The sequence below is a fragment of the Sinohyriopsis cumingii genome, chromosome 15, assembly GCF_028554795.1.
Source record: "Sinohyriopsis cumingii isolate HCF-2022 chromosome 15, ASM2855479v2, whole genome shotgun sequence".
NCBI lineage: Eukaryota > Metazoa > Mollusca > Bivalvia > Unionida > Unionidae > Sinohyriopsis > Sinohyriopsis cumingii.
The window spans coordinates 118,069,267-118,085,515 of record NC_142975.1 but is presented as its reverse complement, the minus strand read 5'-3'; the positions used below and the strand labels follow the sequence as shown (position 1 = coordinate 118,085,515).

General features: G+C 33.2%; 1 protein-coding gene across 3 annotated transcripts in view; it reads right to left on the bottom strand.

Moving 5' to 3' along the window:
- Positions 1-16,249, bottom strand: part of LOC149782565 (anoctamin-10-like) — a 119,335-nt gene that overhangs the window by 9,404 nt on the left and 93,682 nt on the right. For 2 of the 3 annotated variants that reach the window (XM_089934013.1, XM_089934014.1), the window contains exons 10-12: positions 14,009-14,200; positions 9,470-9,604; positions 7,154-7,270 (exon numbers count right to left, since the gene is read on the bottom strand). In XM_089934013.1, coding sequence (XP_089790139.1) covers positions 7,154-7,270; positions 9,470-9,604; positions 14,009-14,200 — 444 coding nt within the window. Of the gene's footprint in view, positions 1-2,366; positions 2,390-7,153; positions 7,271-9,469; positions 9,605-14,008; positions 14,201-16,249 lie in introns of all 3 variants that reach the window. The other variant, XM_089934015.1, reaches the window with a different exon arrangement.

The window sequence follows — 16,249 nt, the reverse complement described above, 5'->3', positions numbered from 1 at the left end:
TTGTGATAAAGGACCATTAAGTTCTCAATAGTTGTCAAAATAAACTTACCCACTGATTAAGCACTTAATTAGGCTATCAGTAAAACACATGATTTGCAGTGACAGTATTTTAAAAATCTAAATATAAGAAGGCATGCTATATTATGAATACAGTGAGACCAATAAACAAAATACAATGGAAACATGAATTTCATTTGACAAGACATTCTTGCATTATTTTGTAATTTTTCTTAGTGTTACCACCAGTAGGCATTTACCAATATTTTCATTGATCAATATTTTCTCATTCTTTGTGTTATTTATGAGAAAAATATTTTCCCCAAAAATCTTGCATCAAAATCAAGTATATCATAATAACATTTTGGGGGGCAAATTTCATGATGCTAATGCCAAATTTCTGTGACAAAATTAGTGATATATGCTTTCATTTACCTATTTTGATCATGACTTTTTATTATATGAAGCATATAGTCTACATTCACCTGTTAGTCTACATTTGCCTGTTAATTTACGTTTGCCTGTTCCATGAGAAAAAAGTGGGATCCACATATGCCTCTGCATTATAAGTGGTTTGCAAGTTAAAATAAAGGAGTAGTGTATATCAATAATTTAGCAAAGTTTCAGTTGAATAATGCAACTGACATTTGGCTTGGTTTGATTTTCTGGTTAATGCCATTTTTCAGCACATTAAAGGCTATACAGGGCAGCCAGTTTGGCTTTCATCTAGAACTGATTTAACCTTCACAAATGATAATGAGAATATGAATTTTTAGCTTGTAAATGTGTTACAATTAACGATTATCTTGATTATTGTGGAAGAATGTTTAAGTATGATTAAAACTGAAGATTTTACTACTTTGTGTGTACTATGATTTAAGTAGAAGCTCAAAGTAGTCCATGAGGCAGGATAAAGGTCATATTTGATGCAGATGAAGAGTTTACAAATACTGCAATGTTCTGTGCAGCAGAAAAGTTGTTGACTGGATCTAAATTCAAGAAATTATCCCACAGAAAAGTAATAAATACAATTTACTCTCAATAAAATTTGGTTGTCATGAGTTGTTCATTTCCTTAAGATTTATTCCCAGTCTACATAACTTGTATACTTTCTCCTTGTACTTTTTCCTATACATTTACCTCCCCTGGAATTAATTGCCTGCCACATCTTTTACTATACATTTACCTCCCCTGGAATTAAGTGTCTGTCGCAGCTTTAACTTTTCATTTACCTATGCTAGTATTCAGTTTCTGCAACATCTTTAAAGTCAACCAGGGCCATAGAAATACAATCTATTTTGTATGTTATATAAAACAAACCTCTAGAAATATGATTTATCTTGCACATTATACAGCAAAGCTATAGAAAAAAACATAAACTGTAATACATGTATACAATTATACGGTTGGTTGCAGGACTTATAATTTTCCCAATAATTTGACATGTGAAGAATAGCCCCAAATATGACAGAGTGACAACAAATGAGGTAATTTTATAAAAGTCTACGATTTCACACAAAATCTATAAACTGGTATGTAGAATTTAATTCTTCTTTACATGTATTGGAATGCAATGTATGGCAGGTACTTGTTTCTCAAAATGCTATCATAGACTGACAATTTCCTTGTAAATTATCAATAATATTGACTGTATAATTGTAAATTTATTAAATGATGGAACTATGATGGAAGACCACCCACTGATCCAAACAGGTGAGAGATATTGGGCCTACTGAAAATGCTATACTGAATATGTTATTGTATATATATGTGATATTGAAGCATTTTGAGCAAATTCAGAAACTAAAAGTAGATTTTGCCTTACTCATCATGTTAACAGCTTGAAATTTACTACATAAAGATCTGCCAGCTGTAAAATGATTTATGTCTGAAAGAGTAGATAAAATCACAAAATCTGGCACTCATTTTGGAACTTTAATACTATCTATCTGTGTTATACAGTGTCACTGCCTGTATCTGGAATCTATAATAGGTTGTATTTTCAATAAATTAACTTGATAGATTAATTCCTATACCCCAAATTCCCTGAAAATTAACTTAGCATAATGCAAAATGGAACAATTTACAAAGTGAATGAGGGAGACATTTTAAAACCAGTTTTTCTGCATATATACTTTAATTTACATTCACAATTCAAGTTCAGAAACAAAATTCAAAATGGTAACTGTAAGGTGAAGTTAAGGCAAAATGTAAACAGTGCAAATAAATATTTATATACGTAGAAACACATGCAAAAATGTAGGCATTAAGAACAAACATTCTGATAAATGGTCTTCAAAAAATGAATTTTGACAAAGCACATTGTGCATCAAAAATATGAAAAACAGAAACATTTCAAAGTCTCTTACCAAACTGGATTCTTCAAAAAAAGCTATTGAGTGAAAATGAAATTTGTGAAGTAATGATTCTACATACTGATGCAGAGATGCCAGCTCCTACTGATGTGATGGAATGCCAGCTTTCAAAAATTGGAATCTGAACATTAAAATAGAAATACCTTGAATTTTATCCAACAATGTATTTCAAGCATTTAATCTTAGTGATTGCTGCAAACAAACATAATCATATTGCCCCTTCATGTTACATACTTATTCTGTAAAGAAAGACTGTAAAGGCAAAGTATTCATTCAATTCCCCTTCATGTGGCATGCTTATTCTGTCAAGACAGACTGCGAAAACATGGTATTCATTCACTGCCCATAATGTGACATGCTTTTTCTGCCAAGAAAGACTGCAAAGGCATGGTGTTCATTCATTGCCCATAATGTGACATGCTTATTCTGCCAAGAAAGACTGCAAAGGCATGGTGTTCATTCATTGCCCATAATGTGACATGCTTATTCTGCCAAGAAAGACTGCAAAGGCAAAGCATTCATTCATTGCCCCTAATGTGACATGCTTATTCTGCCAAGAAAGACTGCATAGGCAAGTAATCCATTTAATGCCCCTTCATGTGATGGGCTTAATTCTGTAAAGAAAGACTGCAAAGGCAAGGTATTCATTCAATGCCCTTTCATGTAATATGCTAAATCGCATCAAGAAAGACTGAAAAGGCAAGTATTAATTCAATGCCTCTTCATGTGACATGTTAAATTCCATAAAGAAAGACTACAAAAGGCAAGGTATTCCTAATAAGATATATATTTTCTTCTTGTACTTGACAAACTAATATACTAGTGTTAAGGTGGACACTGGACAGAGACATTGGTGACTGCACGACCTGGAGGTTAATGGCATGCCTCTTGTATGTAACATTGCCTAGCCATTACATATATCTGGTATGTAACATTGCCTAGCCATTACATATATCTGGCATGTAACATACTGCCTAGCCATTACATATATCTGGTATGTAACATTGCCTAGCCATTACATATATCTGGTATGTAACATATTGCCTAGCCATTACATATATCTGGTATGTAACATTGCCTAGCCATTACATATATCTGGTATGTAACATATTGCCTAGTCATTACATATATCTGGTATGTAACATTGCCTAGCCATTACATATATCTGGTATGTAACATTGCCTAGCCATTACATATATCTGGTATGTAACATATTGCCTAGTCATTACATATATCTGGTACATAACATATTGCCTAGTCATTACATATATCTGGTATGTAACATATTGCCTAGTCATTACATATATGTGGTATGTAACATATTGCCTATTCATTACATATATCTGGTATGTAATATATTGCCTAGTCATTACATATATCTGGTATGTAACATTGCCTAGCCATTACATATATCTGGTATGTAACATATTGCCTAGCCATTACATATATCTGGTATGTAACATTGCCTAGCCATTACATATATCTGGTATGTAACATATTGCCTAGTCATTACATATATCTGGTATGTAACATTGCCTAGCCATTACATATATCTGGTATGTAACATTGCCTAGCCATTACATATATCTGGTATGTAACATATTGCCTAGTCATTACATATATCTGGTACATAACATATTGCCTAGTCATTACATATATCTGGTATGTAACATATTGCCTAGTCATTACATATATCTGGTATGTAACATATTGCCTAGTCATTACATATATCTGGTATGTAACATATTGCCTAGTCATTACATATATCTGGTATGTAACAGATTGCCTAGCCATTACATATATCTGGTATGTAACATTGCCTAGCCATTACATATATCTGGTATGTAACATATTGCCCAGCCATTACATATATCTGGTATGTAACATTGCCTAGCCATTACATATATCTGGTATGTAACATTGCCTAGCCATTACATATATCTGGCATGTAACATATTGCCTAGCCATTACATATATCTGGTATGTAACATTGCCTAGCCATTACATATATCTGGTATGTAACATATTGCCTAGTCATTACATATATCTGGTATGTAACATATTGCCTAGTCATTACATATATCTGGTATGTAACATATTGCCTAGTCATTACATATATCTGGTATGTAACATTGCCTAGCCATTACATATATCTGGTATGTAACATATTGCCTAGTCATTACATATATCTGGTATGTAACATATTGCCTAGCCATTACATATATCTGGTATGTAACATATTGCCTAGTCATTACATATATCTGGTATGTAACATATTGCCTAGCCATTACATATATCTGGTTGAAGTTTCACTTAAACATATTCAGTGGTTCATAAGATTTTCTTCGGACAAGTATCAAAGCATCAGAAATTTCTCCTTGCTGTAACCTTGATTCTGAGGCAGGGGATATATTAAATTATATATTTGGGGCAATGTTTCATGAAAATATTTTCAACTGTTTAAAAGTTCAAGTTCAAAACATATGACAAGGATACTAGTAATTTTTCTTTGTCATGGCCTTGACACTGAAACAGGGGTCATGGCTAGTGTACATGACATACCGTCTAGATATGGTATATGCTTAGGCAAAGTTTCATAAAATGTCTCCAACAATTACAAACTAATAAGTCTGACTTTAGAAAAAGGAATGGAAAAGAGAGAAGTAAGCAGAATGTTTGAGAAATATGAATAAAAGCTAGTTTTACGTGCAGAGACAATATTGACAAATTAAGAAAATTTAAATAAATACCTAAATAAATCTGCTGATAGAAGAACAAAAAAGGAAAAACATAAATGAAATAAAATAAGATATTGTACATAATCTCTTATGAGTTCAAATTCAAACAACCTAAACACAGATCTAACACAAACTGAACTGGCAGAACAGAGTTTATGCAGTTTGTTCTACTGATTACTTCAACCAAACTGCAAGAGAATATCTTAGGCATAATGCAATTAACATGTTATTTAAACATTTTGAGGGGTATCAATGACTTGGTTGAGTAAAATATTTTTTTAAGTGATTTCTTTGACATTCCATAATATACTGACTGAAAAAATGAGTCCAACTGCAAATACATAGACCTAGATCTGCCAATGCATAATGCACCAGCAGGTCTGTGTACATGCTGTGTGCTAGGAGTAATTAGTGGAACAAATAATGCTGACACTGATTTCCTGGTACATTATGAAAGGCAGATTATGTTTATGTTACTGGCAGTTTGACACAACTTATGAGTATTTATGGTATAAGATTTCAATGTGAGAGACAAATGTTAAGAATTCCTCAAAAGTCAACAAATATCCCAAATAACATGTCAACAATACTGCCCATAGCCTTTGATAATTATTTCATTTTTGACCATATTGGACCAAACAGGGAACATTTTTGGATAGTAATCCGAGTAAAATATCGCTGAAATCGGAGATTTTCCTGACAAATTACATTCATAAATAATCATGATTTTATTGATAAAGCTAGATAAAAGTTGCAGAATGTATGCCATGTATGAGACCTATGTACATATATTCTGAACATCATTAAGTAATTTTTTATATTATTAGCTCTAACAGATTCACATAAGTAACATGCTATGAATCAGCAGGAATAATGTTTTCTTCTTTTTGTATTTGACAATCTCTGAATACTAATGTACAGTTGTGTATGGGATGGAAAAAGAACAACAGTAAAAAAAATCATTGTTTCTAATCAATTCAATCCAAAATTTCTTTCTTCAGTCACTGACCTTGACCTTAAACCTTCTGACACTGAAATCAATAGGGCTATTCTTATCCATGGGCAAGCTATGCACACAGTTCAGTAACTGTAGATAGTGGAGAACTGAGTTATTGTGTTATTATTTTCCTTCTTTCAGTTACAGTGATCTTGACCTTTGACCTCAAAACTGAAACAATTCTTCCATAACCAAAGTGCAAGCTAACCACAAAGTATGGCAAATGTGGATGGTGGTTAACTTAAGTTATTTTGCAGAAACCAAATGGGAAATGGATGGATGGGCAGAGAGATGTAAGGACAACAGCATAACATAATATGCTTTACTTTATGGCAGGCATATAAAAATAAGAAAGCATGTGAAGTAGAAAATATTATAGTTTTAAATATTTGTGGCATGATGTTTGTCAAGGCTTGCCTTGAAAGATTAATTGGTCAAACTCTTGATAATGGTAAAGACAAGTGAAATCCATGTACTTATTGAATAAGAAGTATCTGTAGGTGGCTGTGTTGCAACCAGGATGCTAGGACTCAAGCTTGTTATGGCATGTGCTACATCTGGGCCTAAGGGTCAGGCAATGTTGATGTCTGATGTCCATTAAGTATCTAGTCTTGAACTGCTAAGCAGATCTTATCCTTCTCCTTTCTAAAGGTCCCACTAAAGTTCAGCCATGTTGGACGTGACTGTTCCTGGATTTCTTGTGTCATGGCTTGTTATCTAGCATGCATGTAATATGTGTATCATTTCTATGTTCTTTTTGTCAGATTTTGAATAATGGTCACAATCCAAACATGCATTTTCTACATTAGGGTTAACAACACTTTCATAGGTTGTTTCTTTTAGCAGTAAGTCTATGTTTTCTCTGTAGGAATTCCCAACTTTTTCGTACTTTATCTACAAATGTATACTTCTGTTATTTTCAGTGTTTGTTATACAAATAGCCTCTCTTCATACATCTCTGTTTTTGTTATTAATTATGAACTTTACCAATACGTTTACATTTACAATCAATTTAATATCAGCATAACCTAAAAGACTATTCTTACCTCTTTTTGAAGAGCCAGCCTAGACTGGTATGCCATCCTAGCCATTTCTATTTCCACCCACTTGGGAACATCAGGGATAAAAAAGGCCACTGCTGCTTTTATACTTAAAATGATGTGCTGCAATAACAACAGGAAACACAGTTAAACCTGTCTTGGGGAAAATAATCCCTCTAAAACAAAACTACATAATTTCAATCATCTCCTCTATAGTGAATACATAATTGTCTAATTTTCTGGGTCCATTCTAGAACTGAAAATTTACAGAGTAACTCTCCTCCTCACTCCCCCTCTATTTTTAAAAAATGAAAATGGGGGGATATTTAAAAAAGTAAATAAAAGTAGAGAGTGAAAATATTATGCAAGATTTTGATAGGGTTTTTATTGGGATGATTTTCAGAAATTAGCTTTATTATGACAGTTACGCATCTGAGAAAAGACCATGAATTTCATGTATTTGCACATGGATGACACTGACTTGTGTTCCATAAAGATGATATACTTATATAAAATTGTTCACTGTCTAAAATTATTACTCTGAAGTGAACTACCTAATAACATCTATCTAATAATAAATAGATTTTCAACAATAACCTTATCAGATGTCTACTCAACAGGAAAAAGTTTCTAATATGTCATTGCATCAATGATGTATTTTCTATACACAAGTAAATACAACTCTAAATCTATTTAAGTGTATGCATTTTTGGGGGAAATCCTCCCTCCATTAGGAAACAATGGGGCAGACATTTCTAAATACGGGAACGATTTAACAAAAAATAAAGACAGTGCTTGTAAATAGTATGTACTATTTTCATGCATTACATTCATTTTTCTGTAAAATGTTTTAGAAATTTGTGTGAATCATGTAAATGATGTGGCATGCAGAAAATTCTGAGTGAGATAAATGATGTGGCATGCAGACAATTCTAAGTGGGATAAATGATGTGGCATGCAGACAATTCTGAGTGGGATAAATGGACCATATTTTGACTTATATCACCTCTACTATTATAGTCACATATTTGTTTGTAATATTCACTCAGCTAGAAAAGATGGCTGCCTTATTGTTGATAGTAAACAAAAGTGAAATAAAGCAGTTCAAGTAGACAGGGCAAGGAAAATTTCCATGGTTGCAATCATTCAATAACAGTAATATTGCCATCAAATGTACAGAAAGGGCTATGTTAACATAATGACATGCTAAAAATAACCATAAATAATGTATGTAAAGTGTACCAACTATGTGATCAATGGTAATATTACATTAAAGTTTGATTTAAATGAAGCAAATGATGTAGGAGACACATGGCTTTCAAACTTTAAAGAAACCAAACATTGTTAATGACATGATAGTCATTGATGCTGATACAGGTAAAGTGACAAATGTGTCTTGCCAATCATTGGCAAGTCATTAATTGATCAGTGTTAAATTTCCACACATAATACAAAATTTGGATACTTCTTAAAGTATTGTCAGTGGAATCAATAAATCATGCTTAGTTTCAAACAAAACATACACCAGCTGCTGTTTACAGCGTAACTTGTGATACTGCGGAGAATTTGCCAACATATGTAAACTCAAGTCAACACAAACATGTCAATTTGATGCTAATGCTTCTTATTATTCTGCAAAAGTTTCAGTATCAATCATCAGTATCTTCTGTGTTCGGTTTTACTTTTGTGTTTTATTGCACAGCAACACATGCAGGGTTTTAATTGCCCAGATAAAGTGGAGTAAAGTGCCTTGTTCATGAACAAACCATGGAAGATGACCTTGGCTGAACTGATGGTAGGTCTTGAACCTGGACCCTTTCAGAAAAAAGCCAGATAAACTAACTACTAAACCACTGCAGCTCCTGCCTCCACCAGCCACCTCTTTCAAGAGCTTATTGGGCCAATTGTATATCACCAAGCCTGAAGGGTTTTTCTAACTGATTTACAATCCATTTATTACCCGACATGTTCCCAAAGCCTGTAGGATTTTTCCAACTGATTTATGGTCTATTTATTATGAAATATTTTATCTCCAAACCTGAATGATTTTTCTAACTGATTTACAATCCATTTATTATCTGATATATCTGTCAACATTATTCATTCCAAAACCAGAGCTTTTTCACACATAAAAAGCCTAAAGAGTGGGAAAGGCACAAAACTGGACTCAGGCTACAATCATGTAAGTTTTAATTGTATAAAGGGTCATTTGACTGGATATGACCAATGTCTAATGCAACAGCAATACTTTTCATTAAGCTCTGTTTAAGAAACTCTCCATCCCAAAGTTGATACAGACCTTTTTCAGAAAATATAACTTACCTCTACAATTACAAATATGATGACAATATTGACAGCCGAGATGTTGCTAGGCAACAATTTTTGGACATCTGGATTCATCCCAATCAAAGCACAGTTTGTCATCACTGCTATCGCCCCAATTATTTCAAAGGCAACCTAAAAAAGAACATGATGTAAATAATAAGCATATCACAGAATCTTATATAGTGGCAGCATTAGGATATACAAATATTCATTTCAAACTGCATTTAAATATAGGACATCAACCACTTACTCAGCTCTGGATATTATGTGCATAATAAGATTAAAGTCTATTATATGCCTGTAATTTTTTGCAGAAACCATTTTTTCAGTCTCAGTGACCTTGACATTTGATGTACTGACCCACAAATTAATGGGTGCCTTTCTTGCTTAAAATGCATGCCCTCCACAAAGCATGGTCATGGTTTTTAGTGTGCATAGGACTTGGTTATTTTGTGGAAACAGTCTATATCTCTTAATGGCCCAGTGACCTTGACCTTTTAACCTAATATCAATATGCATCTTTCTTTTCTAAAATACAAGCCATCTAAAAATTTCATTCAAGGAACTTTTGTTTTTCATTCTTTCAGTCCTGTGTGTGAGCTCTGTTGGTGGAGCATTGTATGGGATCTATACTAGCCAGGGTAAGCCTGGGTCAGCTGCTTTTCCCTATGTCCTTGGGAAACACAATTCCCTTAGCATGATATGACCAATAATGTGTTGGAAGTTTCATTAACCTTGAATGTTTACCCCAAAAATGAATGGTATCTTTCTTGTGTCAATGTTAATCGTCCACAAAGTTTGGTAACAAGAAGTTGATAAAGAAGTCAAGATAATGTGTGGAAGCAATTTTTATTCTAAGAGTCACTGTGACCTTGAACTCTGTCCCTAAAATCAATAGTTATATTTCTTGTTTCAAGTGCCAGCCATTTACAAAGTTTGGCCAAGGCATCGGGTAAGCAAATCAAGTAATTTCATGTAGACAGATTTTATTTTTTCAGTCCCTGTCACTTCGACCTTTGACTTAAACTTTTCAGCCTTGAAGCTTTCTTCCTTGTTTCAAATGTAAGCTAATTAAAAGTCTGCAAACAATAGATGGTGGAAAAATTGAGTTAAGGTGAGGAAACAAAAGAAGGAACAGACAGATGTACAACATTATAACATGATATACCCTGCCATGTGGCAGGCTCATATGAATGACGTTTTGCTAAAATATGTGCATTCAAAGCTTTCCTTTATTTTCTGGCAATCATTATTTATATGTGGCTCCAATTAGGTGATGACTAGCATATTTACAGCTAGTTCATTCTTCCCTATGATCTTTTGTTAAATAAGGTTACCAAGCTGTATATATTTTGTCAACATAGCGGTTTACAATACCATATATGTTCCTATAAAGTTGAGTCCAACTACAAACATTGACCCTGAACTGGGTCTGTGCAGTTATAAGTTGTACTAAACTTACAAGTGAGTAAATTTGGAATGTCACTTCAACTGTTTAACTAAGACTCTGATCTCATCCAATACTTTGGTTTATATCAAATCAATATATACTCTTTGCTATAGTGAAATAAAGTATGTAATATTAACTGCACTTTTAACTTAAAAGTAAATGTTAAATGCTGAAAATTACTAACAGAAGTCAAACATTTTTCTGACTCCTAACAACAAAAGAACCATTATACATGAAACCCTTGCACAACCATGGAGTTTGCCGTAGTTGTTGATTTGTTATATTTTAGTTCTTGACCTTAAACTACATGGTGTAAAATGTGCAAAAGAAGTAACATCAATGTTGGGAACCAGCTAAAATGTTATTACCCATCATCAGTTTCTTCTTCCTGAATTGTCAGTTAATAATCAATAATCTTTTCAACATTATTTATTCAAAAACCATGGAATCCAACATAAAAAAGCCTAAATACCAAAACCAGGAAATCCTACATTAAAAATATTAAATACCAAAACCAGAAAATCCTACATAAAAAACCCTCAATACCAAAACCAAAGAATCCTACATAAAAATGCCTATATACCAAAACCAGGCAATCCTACATAAAAATGCCTATATAACAAAACCAGGCAATCCTACATAAAAATGCCTAAATACCAAAACCAAGGAATCATACATAAAAATGCCTAAATACCAAAACCAGGGAATCCTACATAAAAAGCCTAAATACCAAAACCAGGGAATCCTACAAATTGTACGTTGATGACACCCAAATATACAAATTTAGCCACCCAACTGAAGTTGATGCTACCATCCAAAGTGTAGAGAGGTGCATTTCTGATGTGAAATCATGGATGACATGTAACAAGCTGCAGATGAATGATGATAAAACTGAGGCCATTCTGATCACAACACAAAGACTTTCTCAGTCACATCCTTTACCTCAAACAATAACTATCAGCAACACAAACATTAAATTCACACAATCAGTGAAAAACCTAGGTGTTACTCTGGATAGTACTCTCACACTGCACCAACATGTCATGAACATATGCAAGGCTGCATATCTTGAGCTGAGATGCATCAGCTCCATTCGCAAATATCTTTCAGTTGATGTAACTAAAACGCTTGTGTGTTCATTAGTACTTTCAAGACTGGACTATTGTAACTCAATTCTGTCTGGTTCATCTCAATATCTACTCCAGAATCTTCAAAAGGTTCAAAACACAGCTGCTCGGATCATACTTAGAGTACCACGTTCAAAGCACACCTCCCCACTGCTCTGTACCCTACACTGGCTATCCATTCGATCCAGAATCAAACACAAAATTTGTTCTCTGTGCTACGTTTCAGTCGGACTCTAGTCCAACATACTTATCCAACCTCACCCATGTGTATACACCAGCAAGATACTTACGCTCATCTTCTGACAATTGTATACTCATTATTCCCACTATGAAAACAAAGTCATATGGACAGCATTTTTTTGCATACCAAGGCCCAGCAACATGGAATGAATTGCCCACTGAACTTAGACACAAAGACACAGTGATCACATTCAAGAGGGCTCTCAAAACTCACTTATTTCGACTGCAAGAACAAACTTAAAGACTAATAATGTTTCCTACCTTAAATATTCTAAGCATGTTTTTTTATGTTTTCTAATTTCAAGGTGTTTGTTTTTGCAATCATATCATTATATGTTTTTTATCTTATAGGTGTTGTCTAATGTTGTAAAGCGGTTAGAGCGTCTAAAGATTAGGCGCTATACAAAGTCCTCATTATTATTATTGTTACATAAAAATGCCAAAACACCAAAACCAGGGAGTCTTACAAAACAAAAAAAAACAACAACAAAACCAGGGAGTCCTACATAAAAAATCCTAAATACGAAAACCAGGGAATCCTACATAAAAAAGCCTAAATACCTATACCTGGGAATCTTATATAGACAAGCCAAATATTAAAACCATGAAATCCTATAGAAAAAGGCCTAAATACCAAAATCAGAGAATCCTACATAAAACAACCTAACGACCAAAAACAGCAGGCATGGAAAAGAATTTTGAGGAAAAAAAAATCCCCAGTAACTATACTCAGTAATTATATTGAAATGACCAATCCTCAGTGAACTTGATTAATCTGAACAACACATGGTAACATGATCTTCAGGATTACCACTGATACCTGATCCAAGCAATTGGTCTAAGTAGCTCCCAGGGTTCATACAGCCCTGGTGACATTAGTTTTAAATACTTTACAAGAATTACCCCATTTTTTTAAGGGGCCAGTCTTAATTTTAAAATAAAAGAAAGAAACTAACTTGCCATCGGTATTTTTAAATTCAAGACTGCTTAAGTAGGTATAAAAGCAATGGTTATGAACAGCAGAGCCTCATATGAGACATAAAACTAATGTTGACTTTATAATTCTATGATGAAAACTCTGTCAAATAATGATGATGCTTAAGGCCTGAAGTTCTTTATTAAATTCAAGATGGTTCTGGCATATGAAAAAGAAGATAAAAAAATTAAAGAATTCCTTAAGCCCATACTCCTTAAAAGAACCAACCCTTCTGAGAATTGGGGAACTGGAATATAAAGTTTCAAATGACGTACATGAAAGCATGCACTGCCCATCCATCCCACAAAGTTATAAAGTGTTAAAAATTTCAAGTTGGCTGCTAAATAACATCAATACTTCGGGAACAGGTGATGGTTGTAGTATAAAATTCTAATTTCAAACAGGGTGTAATAAAACTGAAAAAGCATCAAAACTGTATTAACAAGAGAATCATGAGAAGTTAACAATGTAAATATTTACACCAATGGTGGCTTATTTATAATATAACTATTTGAAGCAATCGTCTGAACTTCACCTTTTACATTTTTGCAGATAAGAGAAACTGCATGAAAATCTGTTATAAATTATAAATGCATACAATTTATCAATAACTGAATGTCTGGATGACTGACAAATTTATTTAGAATAGACTGTGTATCTAATAGATACTCCATTGAATTGTATGATGAAAGAGTATGGAGAAGCAGCATCCGTGTCATCAACGTGAAAGCTTTTGTATTCACCTGCCATGCTCCAATATTTGCAGCAGGCTCAGAAAAGGGTCGTTGGAAAACCCGGCACATTTTAAAAGCATCAGAGGGAATTTCCATGATATTGTTGATCAATGCCCAAAGAGCGGCAAGAGGGAAGACAGAGGAAAAAAGGAACACATATCCAAACTGCAGAAACATCTCAAGGTAGTCATCCATAGTACCCTGAAATATAAATATTTGTATTCTAGAGCAATCAAGTGTCTTTCACACACTTTTCTAATCTATCTTCAGAGCTAGAGCTGCAATGATACACCTTCAGCTGTATCATGATATATAGAGGATATTATTGCAATGAATGAATAAGTTATATTTCATCAGGTGGGTAAAAAAGCAGTATTTTCACAGATGACAAAGCCATAATTGGAAAAAAATTAAGATTTTCACCAACAATATGAAATATATCTTTCATTCACTTAATAGCAAATTTTATTTTTATTTTATGCTTAAACATATTGGCAAGCAAGACGTACTGTATGTGTAGTCTGTATGATAGACTGAAGTGGCAGATTTCTTACTGAATCCTGTGCTATGTTCTGCAGTGTTTTGTCATTATACACACAGAAAATATAAAATACATAATTTTCCTTCCCAATTCAAAGTTAAATAGCACATGAAGAAACAACAATTATTTGCAACTTGTTGGATCTGAACTGGAGTTGGGCTTTAATGTGAGGTGGCCATTCTACCACATCCAAGAATAACTTCAAATTTCATGCTTATTTTTTTATCAATGCAACAGTGAAATTATTTCTCATAATTTATTCCAGTGAAATATCACTTTTATTTTACTTGAAAAATCCAGTAATTCATGGCAAAGTATAAAATAAATCACAATATTTCATGCCATATCATATTTTGAAACACACACACACACACACACACACACATATATATATATATATATATATATATATATATATATATATATATATATATATATATATATATATATATATAAATGATACTACTAGTACAAATAATAGTAAAATGAGATGCTTTATTATAAAAATAAAATACTGGAAAATAATTTACAAGTGTCTTCAACAAATCCAGTGAAATTTAATGATTGTAACAACAACCATAAATGTCACAGCACAAATGAAATTACATTTGCATTTAAAATGATCAATTAAATCTTTGGTCCAAAATATTAATTAAACTCCTAAAACCACAATTACTCATGACACTAAATGGTCTCAAATTTTCAATAATCAATCTTGCAACTGCATTTGCAACTAACTGCCTTGTTTCTGCCACTATCAGCACTGTTTTCAGACCTGCCAACCTTGATGAATCCATCTCAATAAGGCAGCTGATTTTTTTCTGTAAGTTTGACCAGTTTTCAGTAAGGTGTAACAAAATAACATAAACTGCTATTGTAAAGCTGGAAAATGTAACTAAAAGCTCAGTATTCAGAACATGCAGCGACGATAAACATTATGTTCAACTGAAAAGTTTGTAAACTACGCATAGACCTTTTTTACCACTAGTACAGCTGCACAAATTATAGTTCCAAACCCTATGCAGCTCAATGGCTTGTTGCTGTCTCTCAACTTGACGTAATTCTTAGAAATTCTTTTTTCATTTCACATGATGATGGCAATCATATTTCCCGCCACAAGTCATACTCAAACTGGCACATGATGTCCAATAAACATAATTGTGTACCTTCCACCTTTTATTCGCAAGAATCTGAATATTCCTTTTTATTTTTCTGTATTGATTATTAACACTTTTCAAGAGACTTACTTTCCCTTTCATCTTAAACATGCATGTGGTGGCGCTATACAGTTTCGCATTTTGCATAGGGTTAGGATTTTAAAGAAAAAGAATTTCCCCGGCTCTCCTCACTGGTTATACTGGCTATTTAAAAAAGACCTTGTATATCTTAGGTATAATGCAGAGAACCTTTAATTCCCTTTATTTTGGTGTATGATTGATGGGTGTACTATGGGTTATAGAGTATACAGCTTGGCCTTACTTCAAATGTGCACCTTTCAAAAAAGTGCTAGCTCTACTTGGTCATTTTCACTTCCTGAACTTCAGAGGTCAATTGTATAAAAAAGAGCCGATAACTTTTTTTACATTTTATATATTTGGTAATTCATTCATTGCACTTTCAGAAGCTGGTATTGTCAGTCTGGCAAAATTCATTTTCCCTATTTTAATAGCTGCTATGTATAGTGCACTTTAAACTAATTCAGACTGATT